The sequence below is a fragment of the Salvelinus fontinalis genome, chromosome 23 (genome assembly GCF_029448725.1).
Source record: "Salvelinus fontinalis isolate EN_2023a chromosome 23, ASM2944872v1, whole genome shotgun sequence".
Taxonomy (NCBI): Eukaryota; Metazoa; Chordata; class Actinopteri; order Salmoniformes; family Salmonidae; genus Salvelinus; species Salvelinus fontinalis.
The window spans coordinates 12,054,379-12,080,586 of NC_074687.1; the positions used below are offsets into that span (position 1 = coordinate 12,054,379).

The following is a 26,208-nucleotide window of genomic DNA, read 5'->3' on the forward strand; positions in this document are numbered from 1 at the left end:
GTTAATGCCCTAGAGACATTCTGTATTTGCCTTTACAGTAATTCCACAGTAATTCCACATCACACTGTATATCCACATCAAGCTGTATATCCTCACCATGCCCCATTCAAAAATGTAAGAACTAAGAACAGATATAGCCCTTGGTTCACTCCATCCATGACTGCCCTTGACCAGCACAAAAACATCCTGTGGCGTACTGCATTAGCATTGAATAGCCCCCGCGATATGTAACTTTTCAAGGAAGTTAGGAACCAATACACACAGTTAGTTAGGAAAGCAAAGGCTAGCTTTTTCAAACAGAAATTTACATCCTGTAGGACAAATTCCAAAAAGTTTTGGGACACTGTAAAGTCTATGGAGAATAAGAGCACTGCACTGCACAGTGAGCACTGCACTGAGGCTAGGAAACACTGTCACCACCGATAAATCCACGATAATCCTGAATTTCAATAAGCATTTTTCTACGGCTGGCCATAGTTTCCACGTGGCTACCCCTATGCCGACCAACAGCTCTGCACCCCCTGCAGCACCTTGCCCAAGCCCCTCCCCCCCGCTTCTCCTTCACCCAAATCCAGATAGCTGATATTCTGAAAGAGCTGCAAAATCTTTACCCCTACAAATCAGCTGGGCTTGACAATCTGGACCCTCCCTTTCTAAAATTATCCGCCGAAAAATTGTTGCAACCCCTATTATTAACCTGTTCAACCTCTCTTTCATATCGTCTGAGATCCCTGAAGATTGGAAAGCTGCCGCAGTCATCCCCCTCTTCAAAGGGGGAGAAACTCTAGACCCAAACTGTTATAGACCTATTTCCATCCCGCCCTGCCTTTCTAAAGTCTTCGAAAGCCAAGTTAACAAACAGATCTCCGACCATTTCGAATCCAACCGTACCATCTCCGCTATGCAATCTGCTTTCCGAGCTGGTCATGGGTGCACCTCAGCCACACTCAAGGTTCTAAACGATATCATAACTGCCATCGATAAAAGACAGTACTGTGCAGCCATCTATATCGACCAGGCCAAGGCTTTTGACTCTATCAATCACAGCATTCATATCGGCACTCAACAGCCTTGGTGTTTCAAATGACTGCTTCGCTGGTTCACCAACTACTAATCTGATAGAGTTCAGTGTTGTCCGGACCTGGCAGTCTCTATGGGGGTGCCACAGGGTTCAATTCTCGGGCTGACTCTTTTCTCTGTATATATCAATGATGTCACTCTTGCTGCTGGTGATTGTCTGGTCCACCTCTACGCAGACAACACCATTATGTATACTTCTGGACTTTTTTGGGACACTATGTTAACAAACCCCCAGACGAGCTTCAATGCCATACAGCACTCCTTCCGTGGCCTCCAACTGCTCTTACGCTAAATGCTAGTAAAACTAAATGCATGCTCTTCAACCGATCGATGCCTGCACCCATCTGCCCGACTAGCATCAATACTCTGGACGGTTCTGACTTAGAATATGTGGACATCTACAAATACCAAGGTGTCTGGTTAGACTGTAAACTCTCCTTCCAGACTCACATTAAGTATCTCCAATCCAAAATTAAATCTAGAATCGGCTTCCTATTTTGCAACAAAGCCTCCTTCACTCATGCTGCTAAACATACCCTCGTAAAACTGACTATCCTACCGATCCTTGACTTTGGCGATGTCATTTACAAAATAGCCTCCAACACTATACTCAGCAAATTAGATGTAGTATATCACAGTGCCATCCGTTTTGTCACCAAAGTCCCATGTACTACACACCACTGCGACCTGTATGCTCTCGTTGGCAGGCCCTCGCTTCATATTCATCGCCAAACCCACTGGCTCCAGGTCATCTACAAGTCTTTGCTAGGTAAAGCCCCGCCTTATCTCAGCTCACTGGTTACCATAGCAACACTCACCCATAGCACGCGCTCCAGCAGGTATATTTCACTGGTCATCCCCAAAGCCAACTCCTATTTTGGCCGCCTTTCCTTCCAGTTCTCTGCTGCCAATGACTGGAACGAAATGCAAAAATCAATATATCTCCCTCACTAACTTTAAGCATCAGCTGTCAAAGCAGCTTACCGTTCACTGCACCTGTACACAGCCCATCTGTAAATAGCCCACCCAACTACCGCATCCCCATATTGTTGTTTATTTTTGCTCATTTGCACCCATCATCTGCACATCTATCACTCCAGTGTTAATGTTAATTGTAATTATTTCGCCACTATGGCCTATTTATTGCCTTACCTCCCTAATCTTACTACATTTGCACACACTGTATATAGATTTTTCTATTGTGTTATTGACTGTGCGTTTGTTTATCCCATGTGTAACTCTGTGTTGTTGTTTTTGTCGAAACTCATTTGTTTTATCTTTGTCACGCCTTGACCTCAGAGAGCCTTTTTATGTCTCCTGTTGGTTTGGTCAGGGTGTGATTTGGGGTGGGCATTCTATGTTTTGTTTTCTATGTTTCTTTATTTCTATGGTATGGTTCTCAATCAGGGACAGCTGTCTATCGTTGTCTCTGATTGGGAATCATACTTTTTCATACCTTTTTCCCTCCTTTCAGTGTGGGTAGTTAACTTTGTTTGTGGTACTAATGCCCTGTAAGCTTCACGGTTGTTTTTCGTTTGTTGTTTTGTTGGCGACATTTTGAAATAAAAAGGAAAATGTACGCTCACCACGCTACACCTTGGTCTTCTTCCAGCAACGGCCGTGACAATCTTGGCCAGGTCGTAGTTGTAAATGAGAACTTGTTCTCAACTGGCCTACCTGGTTAAATAAAGATGAAATAAAATAATAAATAAAACACATATATTGTTATTGGTGAGAGAGAACTATCTTCACTGTAAATCAGGTTGATTTACATCAGCTGTTTGTGTCTGAAATTCAGTTTTAGTTTTTTGGTCTGCTAAGGAAATGAACCTTTTAGCAAACATAACTTGTTACACCTGCTCAAGAGTGCAACACTTTAAGACACTTAAACATGATAAAGGCTATTCTGAAACATTGACCGTATAGGTCCATGTGTGTATGGTTGCTACTTAATGCTAGATATTCATGTATTCATTGTTTAACCAGGAAAGAATCTTGGGGGTTAAAAACACATTTTGCAAGTCAAACTGTGTCTGTGTGTGTGTGTTGTGTGTTTCTGTGTGTGTGTGTTGTGTCTTGTGTGTGTGTTGTGTGTGTGTGTATTTGTGTGGTTGGATCTATTGCAAAATTTCCGCTTGAGATTTGCCTCATGTCTCCGGTCGGGTGGTTTGTCATGTGCACCAGGTCACTCTCAGGTCACCTTCTAATATTATCTCTGCCTCTCAAGCTCCGTTCCAGCATCCACACTAACCACTCAGAATATAATAACGTTTAAGAAAAACATTGTAATAGACAATGTATATTTATGTATATATATATATGTATATATATTGTGTGCAGCCTATCCCTCACTTAGGGAGATAAATAGGACAAGTCCTTCATCAGGTCTGCACTAGGACAAGTCCTTCATCAGGTCTGCACTAGGACCATTCCTTCATCAGGTCTGCACTAGGACAGGTCCTTCATCAGGTCTGCACTAGGACAAGTCCTTCATCAGGTCTGCACTAGGACAAGTCCTTCATCAGGTCTGCACTAGGACAAGTCCTTCATCAGGTCTGCACTAGGACAGGTCCTTCATCAGGTCTGCACTAGGACAAGTCCTTCATCAGGTCTGCACGAGGACAAGTCCTTCATCAGGTCTGCACTAGGACAGGTCCTTCATCAGGCCTGCACTAGGACAAGTCCTTCATCAGGTCTGCACTAGGACAAGTCCTTCATCAGGTCTGCACTAGGACAAGTCCTTCATCAGGTCTGCACGAGGACAAGTCCTTCATCAGGTCTGCACTAGGACAAGTCCTTCATCAGGTCTGCACTAGGACAAGTCCTTCATCAGGTCTGCACTAGGACAAGTCCTTCATCAGGTCTGCACTAGGACAAGTCCGTCATCAGGTCTGCACTAGGACAAGTCCTTCATCAGGTCTAGGGCACGAAGATGTTTGATATCTAATTCCCAAGTTTCCTGTGTTGAGTTGAGTCAGTGTAGCGGTAAGACAGAGGAGACGGCTACGTTCAGCACGATCAGTGGAACCAATGGTTTCGGTCAAGCTCTGTGACTTCATCAGTTTCCTCCGCATTGCACCACAGTGACATCGTCACCCCAGGCCAACGCTTCGCCCACGTGAGACATCTCTCAAGAGAGCAAAGTAGTTGCAAGACCATGCTACTGCGTTGTGACGGGCGTCGTGTGTTTCTCTCATACTCTCCCATTGAGATGCAACAACACCGTGTTACTGTGTTGTGACAACACCGTGTTACTGTGTTGTGACGGGCGTCGTGTGTTTCTCTCATACTCTCCCAATGAGATGCAACAACACCATGTTACTGTGTTGTGACGGGCGTCGTGTGTTTCTCTCATACTCTCCCAATGAGATGCAACAAAATCCTGCTAAACTTGAATGTTCCCTTTCACCTCAGTTTCAAGTGATGTGAGTCTTTTCCAAAATGACTGAGTGTTCAGAATCCCATCTAGCACCTTCCATTCAGCTGAAGATACTGTACACACACAGCAATACATTCTAGGCTGTGTGAGTTCCCACACACCCACGCATTTTGACCTTGCTGTGACACATGCTGGACTGTGTGTGTGTGTGTGTGTGTGTGTGTGTGTGTGATGTCATGGGAGTCTTGGGGTTGTGTGAAATCCTTTTGGAGATGTGGGTGTATAATGGGTTCCCGTCATGGGAGTTTTCTCCGTCCCTTCCTAAGCTGACTAAGATCCATACGTAGACAAATGTGAGGTGAACATTTGTACATTTAAGGCCAAAAAAAGCAGCAGTTGTCTGCATCATAATTTCTTTATTGCAGTGTGAGTCATGAAAGTCACAGGGTTATTTTGTTAGGTTATAGGTCCGTCACATTTATAAAACAATGAATGTTATTCTAAATCATAATGAATGTGAAACTTCAGAAAGTTTACGTACTTCAGAGAAGGACAGAGGACTAACAGAAGCACTGTATGTAAAACTGACTGCCCTGGCCCGTAGAGAACTGTATTTAAATCTGACTGCCCTGGCCCATAAAGAACTGTATTTAAAATTGACTGCCCTGGCCCATAGAGAACTGTATTTAAAACTGACTGCCCTGGCCCATAAAGAACTGTATTTAAATCTGACTGCCCTGGCCCATAGAGAACTGTATTTAAATCTGACTGCCCTGGCCCATAAAGAACTGTATTTAAAATTGACTGCCCTGGCCCATAGAGAACTGTATTTAAAATTGACTGCCCTGGCCCATAGAGAACTGTATTTAAAACTGACTGCCCTGGCCCATAAAGAACTGTATTTAAAATTGACTGCCCTGGCCCATAGAGAACTGTATTTAAATCTGACTGCCCTGGCCCATAGAGAACTGTATTTAAATTTGACTGCCCTGGCCCATAGAGAACTGTATTTAAATATGACTGCCCTGGCACATAGAGAACTGTATTTAAATTTGACTGCCCTGGCCCATAGAGAACTGTATTTAAATCTGACTGCCCTGGCCCATAGAGAACTGTATTTAAATTTGACTGCCCTGGCCCATAGAGAACTGTATTTAAATATGACTGCCCTGGCACATAGAGAACTGTATTTAAATATGACTGCCCTGGCACATAGAGAACTGTATTTAAATTTGACTGCCCTGGCCCATAGAGAACTGTATTTAAATTTGACTGCCCTGGCCCATAGAGAACTGTATTTAAATTTGACTGCCCTGGCCCATAGAGAACTGTATTTAAATATGACTGCCCTGGCACATAGAGAACTGTATTTAAATTTGACTGCCCTGGCCCATAGAGAACTGTATTTAAATATGACTGCCCTGGCCTGTGGAGAACTGTATTTAAATTTGACTGCCCTGGCCCATTGAGAACTGTATTTAAAACTGACTGCCCTGGCCTATGGAGAACTGTATTTAAAACTGACTGCCCTGGCCTATGGAAAACTGTATTTAAATTTGACTGCCCTGGCCCATTGAGAACTGTATTTAAAACTGACTGCCCTGGCCTATGGAGAACTGTATTTAAAACTGACTGCCCTGCCAGTTGGCCAACGGGGTAGAGGGTAGAGGGCAGGTGCTAGGGGGGGGGGGTAGATGGAAGGGTGTAGAGGGCAGGGGGTAGAGGGCAGGGGCTAGAGGGCAGGGCGTAGAGGGTAGGGGGTAGAGGGTATAGAGCAGGGTGTAGACGGTAGAGGTTAGGGGGTAGAGGGTAAGGGGTAGAGGGTAGGGGGTAGAGGGTAGGGGGTAGAGGGTAGGGGGTAGAGGGTAGGGGGTAGAGGGTAGGGGATAGAGGTTAGGGGGTAGAGGTTAGGGGGTAGAGGTTAGGGGATAGAGGGTAGGGGATAGAGGTTAGGGGGTAGAGGTTAGGGGGTAGAGGGTATATGGCTAGAGGGCAGGTGCTAAAGGGTAGAGGGCAGAGGGCAGGGCGTAGAGGGCAGGGGATAGAGGGTAGGGGTAGAGGGTAGAGGGTAGGGGGTAGAGGGTAGAGGGCAGAGGGCAGGGCATAGAGGGCAGGGGGTAGAGGGTAGGGGTAGAGGGTAGAGGGTAGGGGGTAGAGGGTAGGGGGTAGAGGGTAGAGGGCAGGGGGTGGAGTTTAGAGGGTAGAGGGCAGTGGGTAGAGGGTAGGGGGTAGATGGCTAGAGGGCAGGGCGTAGAGGGCAGGGGATAGAGGGCAGGGGGTAGAGGGTAGTTGGGTAGAGGGTAGATGGCTATAGGGCAGGGGCTAGAGGGCAGGGGGTAGAGGGCAGGGGGTAGAGGGTAGGGGCTAGAGGGCAGGGCGTAGATGGCAGGGCGTAGAGGGTAGGGGGTAGATGGCTAGAGGGCAGGGGGTAGAGGACAGGGGTAGAGGGTAGAGGGTAGGGGGTAGAGGGTAGAGGGCAGGGCGTAGAGGGTAGGGGATAGAGGGTAGGGGATAGAGGTTAGGGGGTAGAGGTTAGGGGGTAGAGGGTATATGGCTAGAGGGCAGGGGGTAGAAGGCAGGGGGTAGAGGGTAGGGGTAGAGGGTAGAGGGTAGGGGGTAGAGGGTAGAGGGCAGAGGGCAGGGCGTAGAGGGCAGGGGGTAGAGGGTAGGGGTAGAGGGTAGAGGGTAGAGGGCAGAGGGCAGGGCGTAGAGGGCAGGGGGTAGAGGGTAGAGGTTAGGGGGTAGAGGGTAGAGGGCAGGGGGTAGAGTTTAGAGGGTAGAGGGCAGTGGGTAGAGGGTAGGAGGTAGATGGCTAGAGGGCAATGCGTAGAGGGCAGGGGATAGAGGGCAGGGGGTAGAGGGTAGTTGGGTAGAGGGTAGATGGCTATAGGGCAGGGGCTAGAGGGCAGGGGGTAGAGGGCAGGGGGTAGAGGGTAGGGGCTAGAGGGCAGGGCGTAGATGGCAGGGCGTAGAGGGTAGGGGGTAGAGGGCAGAGGGCAGGGGGTAGAGGACAGAGGGTAGAGGTTAGAGGGTAGGGGGTAGAGGGTAGAGGGCAGGGGGTAGAGGGTAGGGGCTAGAGGGCAGGGGCTAGAGGGCAGAGGGTAGAGGGTAGAGGGTAGGGGGTAGAGGGTAGAGGGCAGGGGGTAGAGGGCAGGGGGTAGATGGCCAGAGGGCAGGGCGTAGAGGGCAGGGATAGATGGCTTTTGGGCAGGGGCTAGAGGACAGGGGGTAGAGGGCAGGGCGTAGAGGGCAGGGCGTAGAGGGCAGGGGGTAGGGGTAGAGGGTAAGGGGGTAGAGGGTACGGGGAAGAGGGTAGAGGGCAGAGGGTAGAGGGTATGGGGTAGGGGTAGAGGGTAGAGGGTAGGGGGTAGAGTGTAGGGGATAGAGGTTAGGGGCTAGAGGGCAAGGGCTAGAGGACAAAGGCTAGAGGGTAGATGCTAGAGGGCAGGGCGTAGAGGGCAGGGGGTAGAGGGCAGGGGGTAGAGGGTAGAGGGTAGGGGTAGAGTGTAGAGGGGAGGGGGTAGAGGGTAGGGGGTAGAGTGCAGGGGGTAGAGGGTAGAGGGTAGTTGGTGGGGGTAGGGGGCAGGAGTAGAGGGTAGGGGATAGAGGGCAGGAGCTAAAGGGTAGAGGGTAAAGGGCAGGGCATAGAGTGTAGAGGTAGGGGGCACTTGGCTAGAGGGCAGGGGTTAGAGGGCAGGGGCTAAAGGGTAGAGGGTAAAGGGCAGGGCATAGAGTGTAGGGGTAGGGGGCACTTGGCTAGAGGGCAGGGGTTAGAGGGCAGGGGCTAAAGGGTAGAGGGTAAAGGGCAGGGCATAGAGTGTAGGGGTAGGGGGCACTTGGCTAGAGGGCAGGGGTTAGAGGGTAGGGGGCACTTGGCTAGAGGGTAGGGGTTAGAGGGCAGGGGCTAAAGGGTAGAGGGTAAATGGCAGGGCATAGAGTGTAGGGGTAGGGGGCACTTGGCTAGAGGGCAGGGGTTAGAGGGCAGGGGCTAAAGGGTAGAGGGTAAAGGGCAGGGTGTAGAGGGCAGGGGGTAGAGAGTAGGGGTAGAGGGCAGGGGGTAGAGAGTAGGGGTAGAGGGCAGGGGGTAGAGAGTAGGGGTAGAGGGCAGGGGGTAGAGAGTAGGGGTAGGGGGTAGAGGGCAGGGGTAGAGAGTAAAGAACAGGGGGTAGAGGGTAGAGGGCAGGGGGTAGAGGTTGGGGATAGAGCGTAGGGGCTAGAAGGCAAGGGCTAGAGGGCAGGGCCTAGAGGGTAGAGGCTAGAGGTAAGGGCGTAGAGGGCAGGGGGTAGAGGGCAGAGGGTAGAGGGTAGGGGGTAGAGGGCAGGGGTAGAGGTTAGAAGATAGAGGGTAGAGGGCAGGGGGTAGAGGGTAGGGTGTAGAGGGTAGAGGGTAGAGGGTAGGGGGTAGAGGGCAGGGGTAGAGGTTAGAAGATAGAGGGTAGAGGGCAGGGGGTAGAGGGTAGGGTGTAGAGGGTAGAGGGTAGAGGGTATGTGGTAGAGGGTAGGAGGTACATGGTAGGGAGTAGAGGGTAGGGGGCAGAGGGTAGAGGATAGGGAGTAGAGGGCAGTGGGTAGAGCCAGGGGGTAGAGGATAGCGGCTAGAGGGCAGGGGCTAGAGTGCAGGTGGTGGAGGGCAGGGGGTAGAGGGTAGGGGCTAGTGTGCAAGGGGGTAGAAGGCGGGGGCTAGAGGGCAGGGTCTAGAGGGCAGTGGCTAGAGGGCAGGGGGTAGAGGTCAGGGGGTAGAGGGAAGGGGGTAGATGGTAGAGGGCAGGGGCTAGAGGTCAGGGGCTAGAGGGCAGGGGGTAGAGGGAAGGGGGTAGATGGTAGAGGGCAGGGGCTAGAGGGCAGGGGCTAGAGCCAGGTTGTAGAGGATAGCGGCTGGAGGGCAGGGGGTAGAGCGTAGGGGGTAGAGAGCAGTGGCTAGAGGCCAGTGGTTAGAGGGCAAGGGGGTAGAGGTCAGGGGCTAGAGCCAGGGGCTAGAGGGCAGGGGGTAGATGGTAGAGGGCAGGGGCTAGGGGCAGGGGGTAGAGGGCAGGGGGCAGAGCGTAGGGGGTAGAGAGCAGTGGCTAGAGGCCAGTGGTTAGAGGGCAAGGGGGTAGAGGTCAGGGGCTAGAGCCAGGGGCTAGAGGGCAGGGGGTAGATGGTAGAGGGCAGGGGCTAGAGGGCAGGGGGTAGAGGGTAGGGGGTAGATGGTAGAGGGCAGGGGCTAGAGGGCAGGGGCTAGATGGTAGGGGGTAGATGGTAGAGGGCAGAGGCTAGAGGGCAGGGGCTAGAGGGTAGGGGGTAGATGGTAGAGGGCAGGGGCTAGAGGGCAGGGGCTAGATGGTAGGGGGTAGATGGTAGAGGGCAGGGGCTAGAGGGCAGGGGCTAGAGGGTAGGGGGTAGATGGTAGAGGGCAGGGGCTAGAGGGCAGGGGCTAGAGGGTAGGGGGTAGATTGTAGAGGGCAGGGGCTAGAGGGCAGGGGGTAGAGGTCAGGGGCTAGAGGCCAGTGGTTAGAGGGCAAGGGGGTAGAGGTCAGGGGCTAGAGCCAGGGGCTAGAGGGCAGGGGGTAGATGGTAGAGGGCAGGGGCTAGGGGCAGGGGCTAGAGGGCAGGGGGCAGAGCGTAGGGGGTAGAGAGCAGTGGCTAGAGGCCAGTGGTTAGAGGGCAAGGGGGTAGAGGTCAGGGGCTAGAGCCAGGGGCTAGAGGGCAGGGGGTAGATGGTAGAGGGCAGGGGCTAGAGGGCAGGGGGTAGAGGGTAGGGGGTAGATGGTAGAGGGCAGGGGCTAGAGGGCAGGGGCTAGATGGTAGGGGGTAGATGGTAGAGGGCAGGGGCTAGAGGGCAGGGGCTAGAGGGTAGGGGGTAGATGGTAGAGGGCAGGGGCTAGAGGGCAGGGGGTAGAGAGCAGTGGCTAGAGGCCAGTGGTTAGAGGGCAAGGGGGTAGAGGTCAGGGGCTAGAGCCAGGGGCTAGAGGGCAGGGGGTAGATGGTAGAGGGCAGGGGCTAGGGGCAGGGGGTAGAGGGCAGGGGGCAGAGCGTAGGGGGTAGAGAGCAGTGGCTAGAGGCCAGTGGTTAGAGGGCAAGGGGGTAGAGGTCAGGGGCTAGAGCCAGGGGCTAGAGGGCAGGGGGTAGATGGTAGAGGGCAGGGGCTAGAGGGCAGGGGGTAGAGGGTAGGGGGTAGATGGTAGAGGGCAGGGGCTAGAGGGCAGGGGCTAGATGGTAGGGGGTAGATGGTAGAGGGCAGAGGCTAGAGGGCAGGGGCTAGAGGGTAGGGGGTAGATGGTAGAGGGCAGGGGCTAGAGGGCAGGGGCTAGATGGTAGGGGGTAGATGGTAGAGGGCAGGGGCTAGAGGGCAGGGGCTAGAGGGTAGGGGGTAGATGGTAGAGGGCAGGGGCTAGAGGGCAGGGGCTAGAGGGTAGGGGGTAGATGGTAGAGGGCAGGGGCTAGAGGGCAGGGGGTAGAGGTCAGGGGCTAGAGCCAGGGGCTAGAGGGCAGGGGGTAGATGGTAGAGGGCAGGGGCTAGAGGGCAGGGGGTAGAGGGTAGAGGGCAGGGGCTAGAGTGCAGGGGGTAGAGGGCAGGGGGTAGATGGTAGAGGGCAGGGGCTAGAGGGCAGGGGCTAGAGGGCAGGGGAGTAGAGGGCTACCTCTGCCCTATATCCCCCTGCCCTCTACACCTTGCCTGGTCCATGTCGCTTGTCTTTCCCAATTTTATATACATGCCATTCAGCAACAGAGCACTCACCCACCCTACTGCCCCAACTTCAGTCTTTTTCATAACCACTAGATTTGTTGATGAGTTGAGTAATGATTACAAGAACCCTGGGATTTGGAATGTCTATTTCAGTGTGTCTGTCTCAGCCCCACAGAGCTATACACAGAGCTGCAGAGACACCAACAGCAGGTAACTGACTGCCACTCACATAGAGTGTCACAGGTATATAAGTCATGGAGACAGGGACACAGAGGGGGACAGTCATATAAGTCACGGAGACAGGGACACAGAGGGGGACAGTCATATAAGTCATAGAGACAGGGACACAGAGGGGGACAGTCATATAAGTCATAGAGACAGGGACACAGAGGGGGACAGTCATTGAAGTCATGGAGACAGGGACACAGAGGGGGACAGTCATATAAGTCATAGAGACAGGGACACAGAGGGGGACAGTCATATAAGTCATAGAGACAGGGACACAGAGGGGGACAGTCATTGAAGTCATGGAGACAGGGACACAGAGGGGGACAGTCATATAAGTCATAGAGACAGGGACACAGAGGGGGACAGTCATATAAGTGATAGAGACAGGGACACAGAGGGGGACAGTCCAAAAGTGCTGCGGCCGTGGCCAGTGACAAGCTGTCACTCAAAATCTCCATTGAGCAATCGCTCTCCCCTAACTAGCTCCCCCCTGTGGATCTATCCCTGTGGATTTATACCTGTGGGCTTATCTTTGTGGATTTATCTCTGTGGGTTTATCCCTGTGGGTTTATCCCTGTGGATTTATCCCTGTGGATTTATACCTGTGGGTTTATCCTTGTGGATTTATCTCTGTGGGTTTATCCCTGTGGATTTATCCCTGTGGATTTATCTCTGTGGGTTTATCCCTGTGGGTTTATCCCTGTGGATTTATCCCTGTGGGTTTATCCCTGTGGTGGGTCGGTAGCAATTCACATTAATTTGACCTGTATTCCATGTTGGTTTTCAATAACTGCTTTAGTATCCAGACCAGTGTTGTGTTCGAGGCCACCTAAAGCGAGACCGATTCAAGACCAAGAATGTAAGGGGGGCGAGACCAAGTCATGACCGAGACCGGGAGTGGAACGAGGGTTCGAGTCCAGACTGAGACCAGGAAAATGTGAGTCCAATTCAAGATCATGATTGTAATTTTGTCAAATCGCCACCTTAATGAGAGTTCAAAATGTCCAATATTTCTGTGTTCATATTTCAGAAGAACATGGATTTTTTGACATTCAGAATGGTGAAAGAAATGCCTGCTGAGTGCAAATAGAGTCATTCTACAAGTTGTTACTAACCCAAACACAGTGGGGAACAATGAGGGCCTAGTCTACGCCTTCAGAGAAGGTCTAAGGATTTATAAAATAATAATAATACTTATATTATTATTTTCATTGATGTTCTGATTTAATCTCTTCAGTTTTTGTTCGAAAGGAAAGGGTTAAAAATGAAGATAAAAAAAAAAAAATCCAATCAGGATTTTTCATTGGTGGTCTCTGGGGAGATAAATCTAGCTAGCTAAATCAGCCATTGGCTAGGCCTTCAGAAGCTAGATAAAGGCATAATGTTGGACTGAAGGTTGAATCAACCAATCACGTTTTGATTTGTAACAGGTGGACACATTTTTACAAAAACGTATGGAAACGTCTGTCTTCTCGAAGGCCAACAGCTCACTGCGCAATAGTGAGCAGGATTTTTCCCACGGTCTAGTTATCTAGGTTTTGTTGTAGGCTAGTTTGCAGAGTGTTAGGTAACAGGTGTTATCAAAGAGGATGTTGTTGCTAATTTGTTAGCTTCACCCTTTTCAAGACTACCTTTGAACAAGAAGTTAAGTTTCAAATGATCATCATCTGGTGAGTAGAACAGTATTTTTTATTGCAGTTTGCTTGCTGTTGTTAGCTATCTTTTTGAAAATAAATGTGAAACATTGTTGGTTAAACTTTAAACATACAATTTGTTACTAATTTGCAAAATGTACAATAGGTTCCGAATTTGCAAAACGAATTCCAATTAGTTGTGGCTAAATTGAGTTGGTGGCTAAGGCTAACGTTAGCTGGGCTAGGCTAGGGGTTAGGGGTTAGGGCTAAGGTTAGGAGTTAGGCTGAAGGGTTAAGGTTAGGGAAGAGGGGAAGGGTTCGCTTAAAGGGTTAAGGTTATGGGCAGGGGAAGGATTAGCTAACATGTATGTATGTAACTGAAAAGTTGCTAAAATGCTAAAGTTGTCCATCATGAGATTTGAACTAGCAACATTTTTCCTAGACTTTCACGTAATACACCCACCCAGCCACCCTACTTTTGTCATAAGTAGCAATCTGTCTTCTGTAACCATACCAAATGTAGCATATCATGCTAATTTGAGTGTCCCGGAGATACATTTACTATATTACGTCTAGTCTATGAGACCAGGCTGGGACGTGGGCTCTGCTCACTCCTCCCTGTGTGATTGAATGACATGTTATATCCTTCCTGTTCAAAAAAAAAAAAAAAAAAAAATATACAATTCTGAGCAATTCTACCTGTCATTGTATGAGGTTGTTACAGCTGTTTGTATTTTGATATTCTGTAGTATAATACAACTGAACTGAGAACTAGCAGGGACACTCAAGAACGAGACACTCAATGTGACGGGTCTGGAGTACTACAACACTGATCCAGATTATAAGTATTAACATTCATTTAGCTAGTTTAGATGTTATACGGGATACCAATAATGTACGCAGGGAAAAAAAGAGAAGAGACATGTTTTAAAAGAATAATATTTAACTTTAATATTATCTCTTATAGACAATAGACATTAGCTGTATTAAATACATGTTGTTGGATTCCAGTTTTTCAGAGTTCATCCACATTTTGGTTCACATTCTTTAAAAGCATCAATACATCTTAACTCCAGCCAATGAGTGACAAACCTAAAACCCCTCATATAATGCAATGCAATAGAATCTGAAACAATTATTATTTACATATAGATACAAAAATATATATCACAAACAAGTATTATTGATAAATGTACAATGACCAGCTATAAAAAATTACAAATATACTTCTATTATAAAAAGCCATTTCTTAAATACTCTTCCAGCTCAAGTTTTGTATAATGGACGCATAGTATGTGAGATGGTGTTTTTCTGTCTGACAGTGTCCCAATACTTTTACAAAGCTTAATTTCCTTCATCTCCTTCCTAATATCCTCCCCTAGTCTCCTCCATGACTGGTAAAAGTTTATAAACTACGGCTGTGTCAGAAATAATACCCGATGTTACATAGTGCAATAGAACATGAGGTGCTATTTCACATTTGCCCATTCTAACTGTGTAAACGAACCTATTTAACTTATCCAGTACAATCAGATCAGCTCATGAAGGAAAGGAGATGAGGAAGAGTAAAGGAGATGAGGAGATGACGCTGCTTTATACTATTGGGACACAGCCTTGAGATGAAGTTGTTCAGCACTTCTGACTGTGACTGTCCCTGTTCACAGCACTCCTGGAGTGTGTGTGTGTGTGTGTGTGTGTGTGTGTGTGTGTTGGGGGGGGGGGGCGCCTGGGTGTCTGGACAGGGAGTCCCCTCCTCTCGATGGCAACTCTCCAAAAAGGATCTCAGTCACTTTCATTGGGCTCTATGTCACATGCCTAAGGAGAGACAGACAGACAGACAGACAGAACCAGACAGATGTTTGATTAGTAATGGACTGTAGACTCCTCTACGTACCTCAGGTCAGACAGTAATGGACTGTAGACTCCTCTACGTACCTCAGGTCAGACAGTAATGGACTGTAGACTCCTCTACGTACCTCAGGTCAGACAGTAATGGACTGTAGACTCCTCTACGTACCTCAGGTCAGACAGAAACGGACTGTAGACTCCTCTACGTACCTCAGGTCAGACAGTAACGGACTGTAGACTCCTCTACGTACCTCAGGTCAGACAGTAACGGACTGTAGACTCCTCTACGTACCTCAGGTCAGACAGTAATGGACTGTAGACTCCTCTACGTACCTCAGGTCAGACGGATAGACCAAGGGGGCGGAGGTAAACAATGTAGACCCTAATAAAAATGCCAGGCTCTGCTTAACCTGAGAGGCAAATACTGTCCCTTTCCTTTACTTTATGTGACTTGCTGTCCCATTGCCTAATGTGTCTAACTGACTGACTGACCGTCCCTTTACTTTATGTGACTTGCTGTCCCATTGCCTCATGTGTCTAACTGACTGACTGACCGTCCCTTTGGTTTGAATGAGGAACATTCAGTACTCTAACCGTTATTAAAGGGCTAGGATTCGCTGTCTGTAGGTCTTAAGAACAGCACCTGAACACTTCCATTGGCAAATCCATTCCAATCCTGACATTTACAGTTGATATTCCACCCCAGGTTTTACACGGGAACATTCCAATGTAACCGCCCCTGACGCAAGTTCCAACACTCTGGAGTACTGGAGAAATCCAAAACAAATAAACGGAGCTATGTTGGTCTGTATCCAGTACAGAAACTCAGCTCTCTCTCTCTCGGGTTACGCTCTTACATAGGCTGTCACTGGTGGGGAGTGTGTGTGTGTGCGTATGCGTGTACGTGTGTGTGTGTGTGTGCATTGTGTGTGTGCGTGTGTGTGTGTGTGCGTGTGTGTGTGTGTCAAGGTATAATGACATGAGTGACAGCTGAAAGGGATATCTTTTCTTTACCTCCCACCTCCCTAGAGGTCTCATCTGGCCCATCCGTACATCCCAATACGTCCCAATACCCCAACCCTGCTTAGAGCTGACACCGCTTATTGAGCTTATTGTTTTGGATAACCAGAGAGTTATGACGATCATGTAGCTACAGTATATGAGTGGTGGATAGCATCGCTAACAGCGTTAGCAAACCCCTCCCTGAGTAAGTACTGTGAATGGTGCAAGGTATTAGCACTTACTGGCTAAAGTCTTGTCAAGGTCAGCAATGAAGTCCTCCAGTTCTTTAGTGTCTCCCAGTTTAGCTGTAAACAACATAGAGAGACGGTCCAACAATGAAATAGCACTTGATGGTCCACCTGCAATTGAATAACCTAAAATGAACACACATTTACATTTCAGTCATTTAGCAGACACTCTTATCCAGAGCGACTTACTAAAATTGGAAAGTTCATACATATTCATCCTGGTCCCCGCGTGGGGAATGAACCCACAACCCTGGCGTTGCAAGCGCCATGCTCTACCAACTGAGCCACACGGGACCACATCATGCATTGTGTGAATTGAACAACACATGGCACTGTCTACTACACATATAAATACTACTACCTTACTAAAGAAGAAGAATGAGTCACTTGAACTGTAATGAGTTAATACGTGAACCACTGTAATAGCTGATGCTAGCTGAAGTGCTCTAAGCCCGAGGGAATATGTCTGCCTATCATAACATTTAACTTCTCCTAAAACACACATCATGTAGAATCATGCCTCTGTCGTTCCGTCTAAACAGGAGTAATACAGAGCTGCACTTTGGCTGTCAAACTGAGATTCTAGTTCTAGTCAGACTGACGTGTTTGTGTAAAGGTGTGTGTGTGTGTGTGTGTGTGTGTGTGTGTGTGTGTGTGTGTGTGTGTGTGTGTGTGTGTGTGTGTGTGTGTGTGTGTGTGTGTGTGTGTGTGTGTGTGTGTGTGTGTGTGTGTGTGTGTGTGTGTGTGTGTGTGTGTGTGTGTGTCGAGGCTCACCTTTGGGTGACGTCAAAGATGGGGGAGTGATGGGGGAGGGAGTGAAGACGGTGGGAGAGTTCAATATCTCATCACTGAAACTGAAGCTGTTCCTGTTGAGTGACTCGGCACCTGAGAGAGAGAGAGAGAGAGAGAGAGAGAGAGAGAGAGGGAGAGACGGGAGAGAGAGAGAGAGAGAGAGAGAAGGAAAAACAAGGAGAGAGAGAGAGAGAGAGAGAGAGAGAGAGAGAGAGAGAGAGAGAGAGAGAGAGAGAGAGAGAGAGAGAGAGAGAGAGAGAGAGAGAGAGAGAGAGAGAGAGAGAGAGAGAGAGAGAGAGAGAGAGAGAGAGAGAGAGAGAGAGAGAGAGAGAGAGAGAGAGAGAGTTCATATTTCTGTAGTCCCCAAGAAGCTGTAGGGTCTATTGCCACATCCAGATGTTTTGTGTGCACACATACGTATGCATCTGCACACACACACACAGTAGCACACCGACTGGTCTGGTCATGACTCACATCAACAACATTATCCCAGAAACCCTAGACCCACTCCAATTCGCATACCACCCCAACAGATCCACAGATGACACAATCTCTATCGCGCTCCACACTGCCCTTACCCACCTGGACAAAATGAACACCTATGTGAGAATGCTGTTGATTGACTACAGCTTAGTGTTTAACATCATAATACCCACAAAGCTCATCACTAAGCTATGGACCCTGGGACTAAACACCTCCCTCTGCAACTGGATGCTGGACTTCCTGACCAGCTGCCCCCCAGGTGGTACGGTTAGGCAACAACACGTCTGCCAATCTGATTCACAAAACTGGGTTCCCTCACTGGTGCGTGCTTAGTCCCCTCCTGTACTCCCTGTTCACCCACGACTGCGTGGCCAAGCAGGACTCCAACAACATCATTAAGTTTGCTGATGACACAACAGTGGTAGGCCTGATCACCGACAATGATGAGACAGCCAATAGGGAGGAGGTCAGAGACCTGACCGTGTGGTGCCAGGACAACAACGTATCCTTCAACGTGATCAAGACAAAGGAAATGATCGTGAACTATAGGAAAAGGAGGATGAGTACACCCCCATCCATTCTCATCAACAGGGCTGTAGTGGAGCAGGTTGAGAGCTTCAAGTTCCTTGGTTTCCACATCACCATCAAACTAACATGGTCCAAAAACACAAAGACAGTCGTGAAGAGGGCACGACAATGCCTTTTCCCCTTATTAAGGAGACTGAAAAGATTTGGCATTGGTACCCAGATTCTCAAAAAGTTCTACAGCTGCATCATCGCGAGCATCCTGACCTTTTCCATCACTGCCTGTTATGGCAACTACTCTGCGTCTGACAGACTTAGACTTAGTATTTTAATAAGTGAGGACTGGCATAATCTCCTCACTTCTCTGAATTTGAGTTGGTTTACTATTCTTGTGAGGACTTCTGGTTCTCACAAGTGTAGTAAAATGTGTACACACACGCACGCACGCACGCACACACACACACACACACACACACACACACACACACACACACACACACACACACACACACACACACACACACACACACACACACACACACACACACACACACACACACACACACACACACTACCACTCCCTCGCCTGCATTCCCCCACAGTGGTAACATTGGTTCAGACGACGTGTGGTCAAAACATTGGCTGTGTGACTTCGGAAGGGACACAATAAACACTTTCACTCCAACAGTAGATGTTTCAGCCACAGGAGATGACAGATCTGTTGCACTGTTTGTTTATATCCGGGAAAGGAATGCTGGTGGGAGAAGGAGAGATCATCGTTGTTTCTTCTGAGTAAAATACAGAAAGGGGCTGTATAGTGGAATTCATTCCTCTTCTAAACAGCTCAGTTTAGTTTGACTATGAAGTCTGCATGTTCTGAAGTCAGGGTGAGTCCTGTACATACGGGGGCTGTTGTTTTACTACGGTCATGTTCAACAGAAATGTATTCCGTTCCCTGTGTGGTCTGTCTCCAATCCAAAAGGTACTAGAACTCCGTTCAACTCCTTTCAGATTGAGGTCTGCTGGTCTAATGTTCTGTGATTTAGTCCTTGTATTACCCTCTTGACAGGTCTAACTAGGAGTATGGTATGGCTAACCACTAGAGGATACACAGCTTAAAACCTCCTCTCTCTGTCTCTCTGTCTCTCCCTCTCTCTGTCTATCCCTCTCTCTCGCTCTCCCTCTCTCTCTCTCTCTCTCCCTCTCTCTCCCTAACTCTCTCTCTCTCTTTCTCTCTCTAGCTCTCTCTCTCTCTACTCTTCCTCTCTCTCTCTCATTCTCTCTTTCTCTCTTGCTATCTTTCTCTCTCTCTCGCTCTACTCCTCTCCTCTCTCTCTCTCTCTCTCTCTCTCTCTCTCTCTCTCTCTCTCTCTCTCTCTCTCTCTCTCTTTTTCTCTCTTTCTCTCTTTCTCTCTCTAGCTCTCTCTCTCTCTTTTTCTCTCTTTCTCTCTTTCTCTCTCTCTCTTTTTCTCTCTTTCTCTTTCTCTCTCTCTCTCTCTCTCTGTTTCTCTGTTTCTCTCCTTCTCTCTCTAGCTTTCTCTCTCGCTCTACTCCTCTCCTCTCTCTCTCTGTTTCTCGCTCTCTCTGTTTCTCTCTTCTCTCTCTAGCTCTTTCTCTCTTTCTCACTCTCTCTTTCTCTCTCTAGCTCTCTCTCTCTCTCTCTGTTTCTCTCCTCACACAAGAGTTCCACTGGATCCTGAAAGAATATTTATTATGTAGTATTACCTACCCTGACCTCCACCACACACACACACACACACACACACACACACACACACACACACACACACACACACACACACACACACACACACACACACACACACACACACACACACACACACACACACACACACACACACACACACACACACACACACACACACACACACACACACACACACACACACCTTGATCAGAGTCCAGAGATCTTGGGGTTAGATTGAGCCGCTGCTGCATATTTGGCACACAGCCCCCAAATTCCAACCCAGCCATGTCTCTGTGGAAGCCTATATACCCTCTTAGATTTTATTGTCATAAGCAGTTATGCCATCTCTCAGACGTCAAGCTGTGCATTACCATACTGTGTGTGTGTGTGTGTGTGTGTGTGTGTGTGTGTGTGTGTGTGTGTGTGTGTGTGTGTGTGTGTGTGTGTGTGTGTGTGTGTGTGTGTGTGTGTGTGTGTGTGTGTGTGTGTGTGTGTGTGTGTGTGTGTACACTTTCTTAAAGACGTACTTCCACAGCTGGCTACGCCTCAGGCCCTAACCCAAATGTGATGGCCTCACACAGTTACACACAGACAGAAATATGCTCCCGTTCCCCCACTGGACACCGATTTCATTTCCCAACCACATGTGCGTGTTAGAGTTTCCGAGGGATGATGTGAAAAGAGAACTTCATGTAGTGTGTTCTAGAAACTCCACGTCTGCAGAACGAGTTAGGAAGGGGAGTGTCCAGGGTTAGGGATAGAGGGTTAGGAAGGGGAGTGTCTAGGGTTAGAGGGTTAGGAAGGGGAGTGTCCAGGGTTAGGGATAGAGGGTTAGGAAAGGGAGTGTCCAGGGTTAGGGTTAGAGGGTTAGGAAGGGGAGTGTCCAGGGTTAGGGTTAGAGTGTTAGGAAGGGGAGTGTCCAGGGTTAGGGATAGAGGGTTAGGAAAGGGAGTGTCCAGGGTTAGGGTTAGAGGGTTAGGAAGGGGAGTGTCCAGGGTTAGGGTTAGAGGGTTAGGAAGGGGAGTGTCCAGGGTTAGGGATAGAGGGTTAGGAAAGGGAGTGTCCAGGGTTAGGGTTAGAGGGTTAGGAAGGGGAGTGTCCAGGGTTAGGGTTAGAGTGTTAGGAAGGGGAGTGTCCAGGGTTAGGGTTAGAGGGTTAGGAAGGGGAGTGTCCAGGGTTAGGGTTAGAGAGTTTGGAAGGGGAGTGTCCAGGGTTAGAGATAGAGGGTTAGGAAGGGTAGTGTCCAGGGTTAGAGATAGAGGGTTAGGAAGGGGAGTGTCTAGGGTTAGAGGGTTAGGAAGGGGAGTGTCCAGGGTTAGGGTTAGAGGGTTAGGAAGGGTAGTGTCTAGGGTTAGGGTTAGAGGGTTAGGAAGGGGAGTGTCTAGGGTTAGGGTTAGAGGGTTAGGAAGGGGAGTGTCCAGGGTTAGAGTTAGAGAGTTAGGAGGGGGAGTGTCCAGGGTTAGAGAGTTTGGAAGGGTAGTGTCCAGGGTTAGAGTTAGAGGGTTAGGAAGGGTAGTGTCCAGGGTTAGAGATATAGGGTTAGGAAGGGGAGTGTCTAGGGTTAGAGATAGAGAGTTAGGAAGGGGAGTGTCCAGGGTTAGGGTTAGAGGGTTAGGAAGGGGAGTGTCCAGGGTTAGAGATATAGGGTTAGGAAGGGGAGTGTCCAGGGTTAGAGATATAGGGTTAGGAAGGGGAGTGTCCAGGGTTAGAGATAGAGAGTTAGGAAGGGGAGTGTCCAGGGTTAGAGATAGAGAGTTAGGAAGGGGAGTGTCCAGGGTTAGAGATAGAGGGTTAGGAAGGGGAGTGTCTAGGGTTAGAGGGTTAGGAAGGGGAGTGTCTAGGGTTAGGGTTAGAGGGTTTTGAAGGGGAGTGTCCAGGGTTAGAGTTAGAGGGTTAGGAAGGGGAGTGTCCAGGGTTAGAGTTAGAGAGTTAGGAGGGGGAGTGTCCAGGGTTAGAGGGTTAGGAAGGGGAGTGTCCAGGGTTAGGGTTAGAGGGTTAGGAAGGGGAATGTCCAGGGTTAGGGTTAGAGGGTTAGGAAGGGGAGTGTCCAGGGTTAGAGTTAGAGGGTTAGGAAGGGGAGTGTCTAGGGTTAGAGGGTTAGGAAGGGGAGTGTCTAGGGTTAGAGGGTTAGGAAGGGGAGTGTCCAGGGTTAGAGGGTTAGGAAGGGGAGTGTCCAGGGTTAGAGTTAGAGGGTTAGGAAGGGGAGTGTCTAGGGTTAGAGTTAGAGGGTTAGGAAGGAGAGTGTCCAGGGTTAGGGTTAGAGGGTTAGGAAGGGGAGTGTCCAGGGTTAGAGTTAGAGGGTTAGGAGGGGGAGTGTCCAGGGTTAGAGTTAGAGAGTTAGGAAGGGGAGTGTCCAGGGTTAGAGTTAGAGAGTTAGGAAGGGGAGTGTCTAGGGTTAGAGTTAGAGTGTTAGGAAGGGGAGTGTCCAGGGTTAGAGTTAGAGAGTTAGGAAGGGGAGTGTCCAGGGTTAGAGTTAGAGAGTTAGGAAGGGGAGTGTCCAGGGTTAGAGATATAGGGTTAGGAAGGGGAGTGTCTAGGGTTAGGGTTAGAGGGTTAGGAAGGGGAGTGTCCAGGGTTAGAGTTAGAGAGTTAGGAAGGGGAGTGTCTAGGGTTAGAGTTAGAGTGTTAGGAAGGGGAGTGTCCAGGGTTAGAGTTAGAGTGTTAGGAAGGGGAGTGTCCGGGGTTAGAGGGTTAGGAAGGATAGTGTCTAGGGTTAGAGGGTTAGGCAGGGTAGTGTCCAGGGTTAGGGTTAGAGGGTTAGGAAGGGGAGTGTCCAGGGTTAGAGTTAGAGGGTTAGGAAGGGGAGTGTCTAGGGTTAGAGTTAGAGGGTTAGGAAGGGGAGTGTCCAGGGTTAGGGTTAGAGGGTTAGGAAGGGGAGTGTCCAGGGTTAGAGGGTTAGGAAGTATAGTGTCTAGGGTTAGAGGGTTAGGCAGGGTAGTGTCCAGGGTTAGGGTTAGAGGGTTAGGAAGGGGAGTGTCCAGGGTTAGAGTTAGAGGGTTAGGAAGGGGAGTGTCCAGGGTTAGAGTTAGAGAGTTAGGAAGGGGAGTGTCCAGGGTTAGAGGGTTAGGCAGGGTAGTGTCCAGGGTTAGGGTTAGAGGGTTAGGAAGGGGAGTGTCCAGGGTTAGGGTTAGAGGGTTAGGAAGGGGAGTGTCCAGGGTTAGGGTTAGAGTGTTAGGAAGGGGAGTGTCCAGGGTTAGAGTTAGAGGGTTAGGAAGGGGAGTGTCCAGGGTTAGGGTTAGAGGGTTAGGAAGGGGAGTGTCCAGGGTTAGAGTTAGAGTGTTAGGAAGGGGAGTGTCCAGGGTTAGGGTTAGAGGGTTAGGAAGGGGAGTGTCCAGGGTTAGAGTTAGAGGGTTAGGCAGGGTAGTGTCCAGGGTTAGGGTTAGAGGGTTAGGAAGGGGAGTGTCTAGGGTTAGAGAGTTTGGAAGGGTAGTGTCCAGGGTTAGAGTTAGAGAGTTAGGAAGGGTAGTGTCCAGGGTTAGAGTTAGAGAGTTAGGAAGGGTAGTGTCCAGGGTTAGAGTTAGAGGGATCGGAAGGGTAGTGTCCAGGGTTAGGGTTAGAGGGTTAGGAAGGGGAGTGTCCAGGGTTAGGGTTAGAGGGTTAGGAAGGGGAGTGTCCAGGGTTAGAGGGTTAGGGAGTTTGGAAGGGTAGTGTCCAGGGTTAGAGTTAGAGGGATCGGAAGGGTAGTGTCCAGGTTTAGAAGGTTAGGAAGGGTAGTGTCCAGGGTTAGAAGGTTAGGAAGGGTAGTGTCCAGGGTTAGAGAAAGTAAAGAGTTAAGGTTGGAGGGTTAGAGTTAGGGGGTTAGTGTGTGTGTGTGTGTGTGTGTGTGTGTGTGTGTGTGTGTGTGTGTGTGTGTGTGTGTGTGTGTGTGTGTGTGTGTGTGTGTGTGTGTGTGTGTGTGTGTGCGCGCGCGTGCGTGCGTGCGTGTGTGTGTGTGTACGGCTGATATAGTTCTTCTGCAGAGCAGGAATAGCTCTCGTTGGACACATGACAAGATATCACCTATCAGCTCTGTCTGACACTTAACGAAGTAGCAGGAGTTGTGCGTCTCAGTGCAAACTGTAACGCTCCAAGGACCCTGTTTAACAGGAACATATCTAGGCTGCTGATAGCGCCTCTCACTGCTTCAGTGTTTTATATATGCTACACTCTTTGAAAAAAGGTATTCTCTAGAGAACCTACAAGGTTTCTTCGGCTGTCCCCAATAAGAGAACCCTTTTAGTTCCAGGTGCCGAATCAAATCCCTGAGCTGATAAGGTAAGAAATCAGTCATTCTGCCCCTGAACAAGGAAGTTAACCCACTGTTCCCCGGTAGGCTGTCATTGTCAATAATAATTTGTTCTTAACTGACTTGCCTAGTTAAATAAAAAAATACAAATGTGGGTACCATGTACAACCTTTTCACAACCCTATGGGGACTGCTGAATAATAATTTTGTTCTACGAGTGTACTGCTGAATGTAATTTCTCCGCTAAAAGGTCTGTACCTTTATGGCACATTGGTGTGAATAAAGATCGTTGGTTCAACCCCTGTTCCAGATATACTCCATAATAAATGCTACAATATATGTGTGTGTGTGCGTGTGGGTGTGGTTCACTTACTTTCCGAGTCGCTGATGCCGCTGTCACTGACGCTGGCGCTGCTGCGTCTCTTCGCTGTCTTCAGGTGCTCATCGTAGCGGAAGTGTCTTTTCTCCACCGGGGACGTAAAATCCTCGATCACCGCATCAAACTCACACAGCACGTCAGACAGATCATCCTCCTCCTCAAGGAATGTAGCTGAAATAACTGATGAAAACAACCATTCCCATTCAAATTATATATTTTTAAAATTAATTTCAGTTACCCTAATGAAATAAATTGCTCTGTATTAATTTATCCTATCCCGTGCTAACGGTCTATGTTTTTGTTACATTGTTACATTGTAGTAAACACATTTTCAAATTCTAACAGATGTTGAATAACAACCACACTATCTGTTATAACTTTAAGGATCCTTTTCTGCAAACGCTCAGCTGACCCCATGCTTGGTAAGTGTTCAATGCATTATGTATCGTCCAGTGGAAATCCCAAAAACAAATGAGATGGTCAGCATTCTTCAACTCACATTTGCCTTGAGACTTCAACTTTGGAGATTTCATTTTTATTGTCTTGTGAATCTCAAAACTATTCAACATAAACTCCGCGGGTATTCCCAATAAAGACGTTCTAGCTCTCCGTCTGCTCCTGTCCACTACTAGTCCGTGAAAACGACGCACTGTCCCTTTTATGAAGTGTCCCGCGTCTCAAGATTGGTTTTAAACTCTTCCCTACCTACGGAAGAGGCGGCGTCTCGGAGGAGGCGGGAGAGAGAGAGAGAGTTAACGCACTCTGCATTTACTGGTATCCGTGACCATGTTCTATTCCTAGGGAGATTATGGTGATGTTACGGTCGCTGACATCATCCCCCGTAAACTATGTATGTGAAGAACTTGTGTGTCACTGATCAGTAAGAAATGTAATGCTTGTCGAGTATACATGTAATACTTTACTTTACGTTTAATTTATATCCCTGACCCTGAGCTTTCCATCTTTTATCACTAGGCAGGTTTTGAACCGAATTGGTCAAACTGTTTAAACAAATTTTAATGTGAAAATTAAGCTAACAAACAATGTATTTACCAATTGATTATTTGAAATGTCTACAATATCAATGTCAATAATATTTAGATTTGGCAAGTTTTTGAAAAATAAAGTCAATTGTGAGACTTGTCGCTACATCTTTTATTTTCAACAGCATATTTCAACTGCCTCAAACGTGCCATTGTGGTCTATGCCAGAATTAAGGTGAACCAGAATGACATTCATACATCCAGCATACTAATCGAGTTAACCTACTGGTAGTATCCTCATTTGAGTGTGGGAGTGACACCTTCTGGTATGAAGTAGAGTTGCAGCCCCTGCAGCTCGCTTATGTACGCCACTATCATGAAACACAATCCATTAAGACGCTGACTGATTCCTAACCTATGGTATCTGGTGTGAAATAGAGGGTGTGATTGGTGTTCCTGGTATTCTGGTGTGAAAGACAGGGTGTGATTGGTGCTCCTGGTATTCTGGTGTGAAAGACAGGGTGTGATTGGTGCTCCTGGTATTCTGGTGTGAAAGACAGGGTGTGATTGGTGTTCCTGGTATTCTGGTGTGAAAGACAGGGTGTGATCGGTGTTCCTGGTATTCTGGTGTAAAAGACAGGGTGTGATTGGTGCTCCTGGTATTCTGGTGTGAAATACAGGGTGTGATTGGTGCTCCTGGTATTCTGGTGTGAAAGACAGGGTGTGATTGGTGCTCCTGGTATTCTGGTGTAAAAGACAGGGTGTGATTGGTGCTCCTGGTATTCTGGTGTGAAAGACAGGGTGTGATTGGTGTTCCTGGTATTCTGGTGTGAAATACAGGGTGTGATTGGTGCTCCTGGTATTCTGGTGTAAAAAACAGGGTGTGATTGGTGTTCCTGGTATTCTGGTGTGAAATACAAGGTGTGATTGGTGTTCCTGGTATTCTGGTGTGAAAGACAGGGTGTGATTGGTGTTCCTGGTATTCTGGTGTGAAAGACAGGTTGTGATTGGTGTTCCTGTTATTCTG

The 26,208-nt window shown here is 48.6% G+C and overlaps 1 protein-coding gene across 1 annotated transcript; it reads right to left on the bottom strand.

Moving 5' to 3' along the window:
- Positions 1–13,913: 13,913 nt before the first annotated feature.
- Positions 13,914–24,863, bottom strand: LOC129820863 (regulator of cell cycle RGCC-like). Its single transcript, XM_055877910.1, has 5 exons — positions 24,698–24,863; positions 24,193–24,378; positions 16,861–16,971; positions 16,081–16,143; positions 13,914–14,803 (listed from the first exon to the last, which is right to left on the bottom strand). The coding sequence occupies exons 1-5, from the start codon at positions 24,765–24,767 to the stop codon at positions 14,796–14,798; spliced, it is 438 nt and encodes a 145-aa protein (XP_055733885.1). The 5' UTR covers positions 24,768–24,863; the 3' UTR covers positions 13,914–14,795.
- Positions 24,864–26,208: the final 1,345 nt, after the last annotated feature.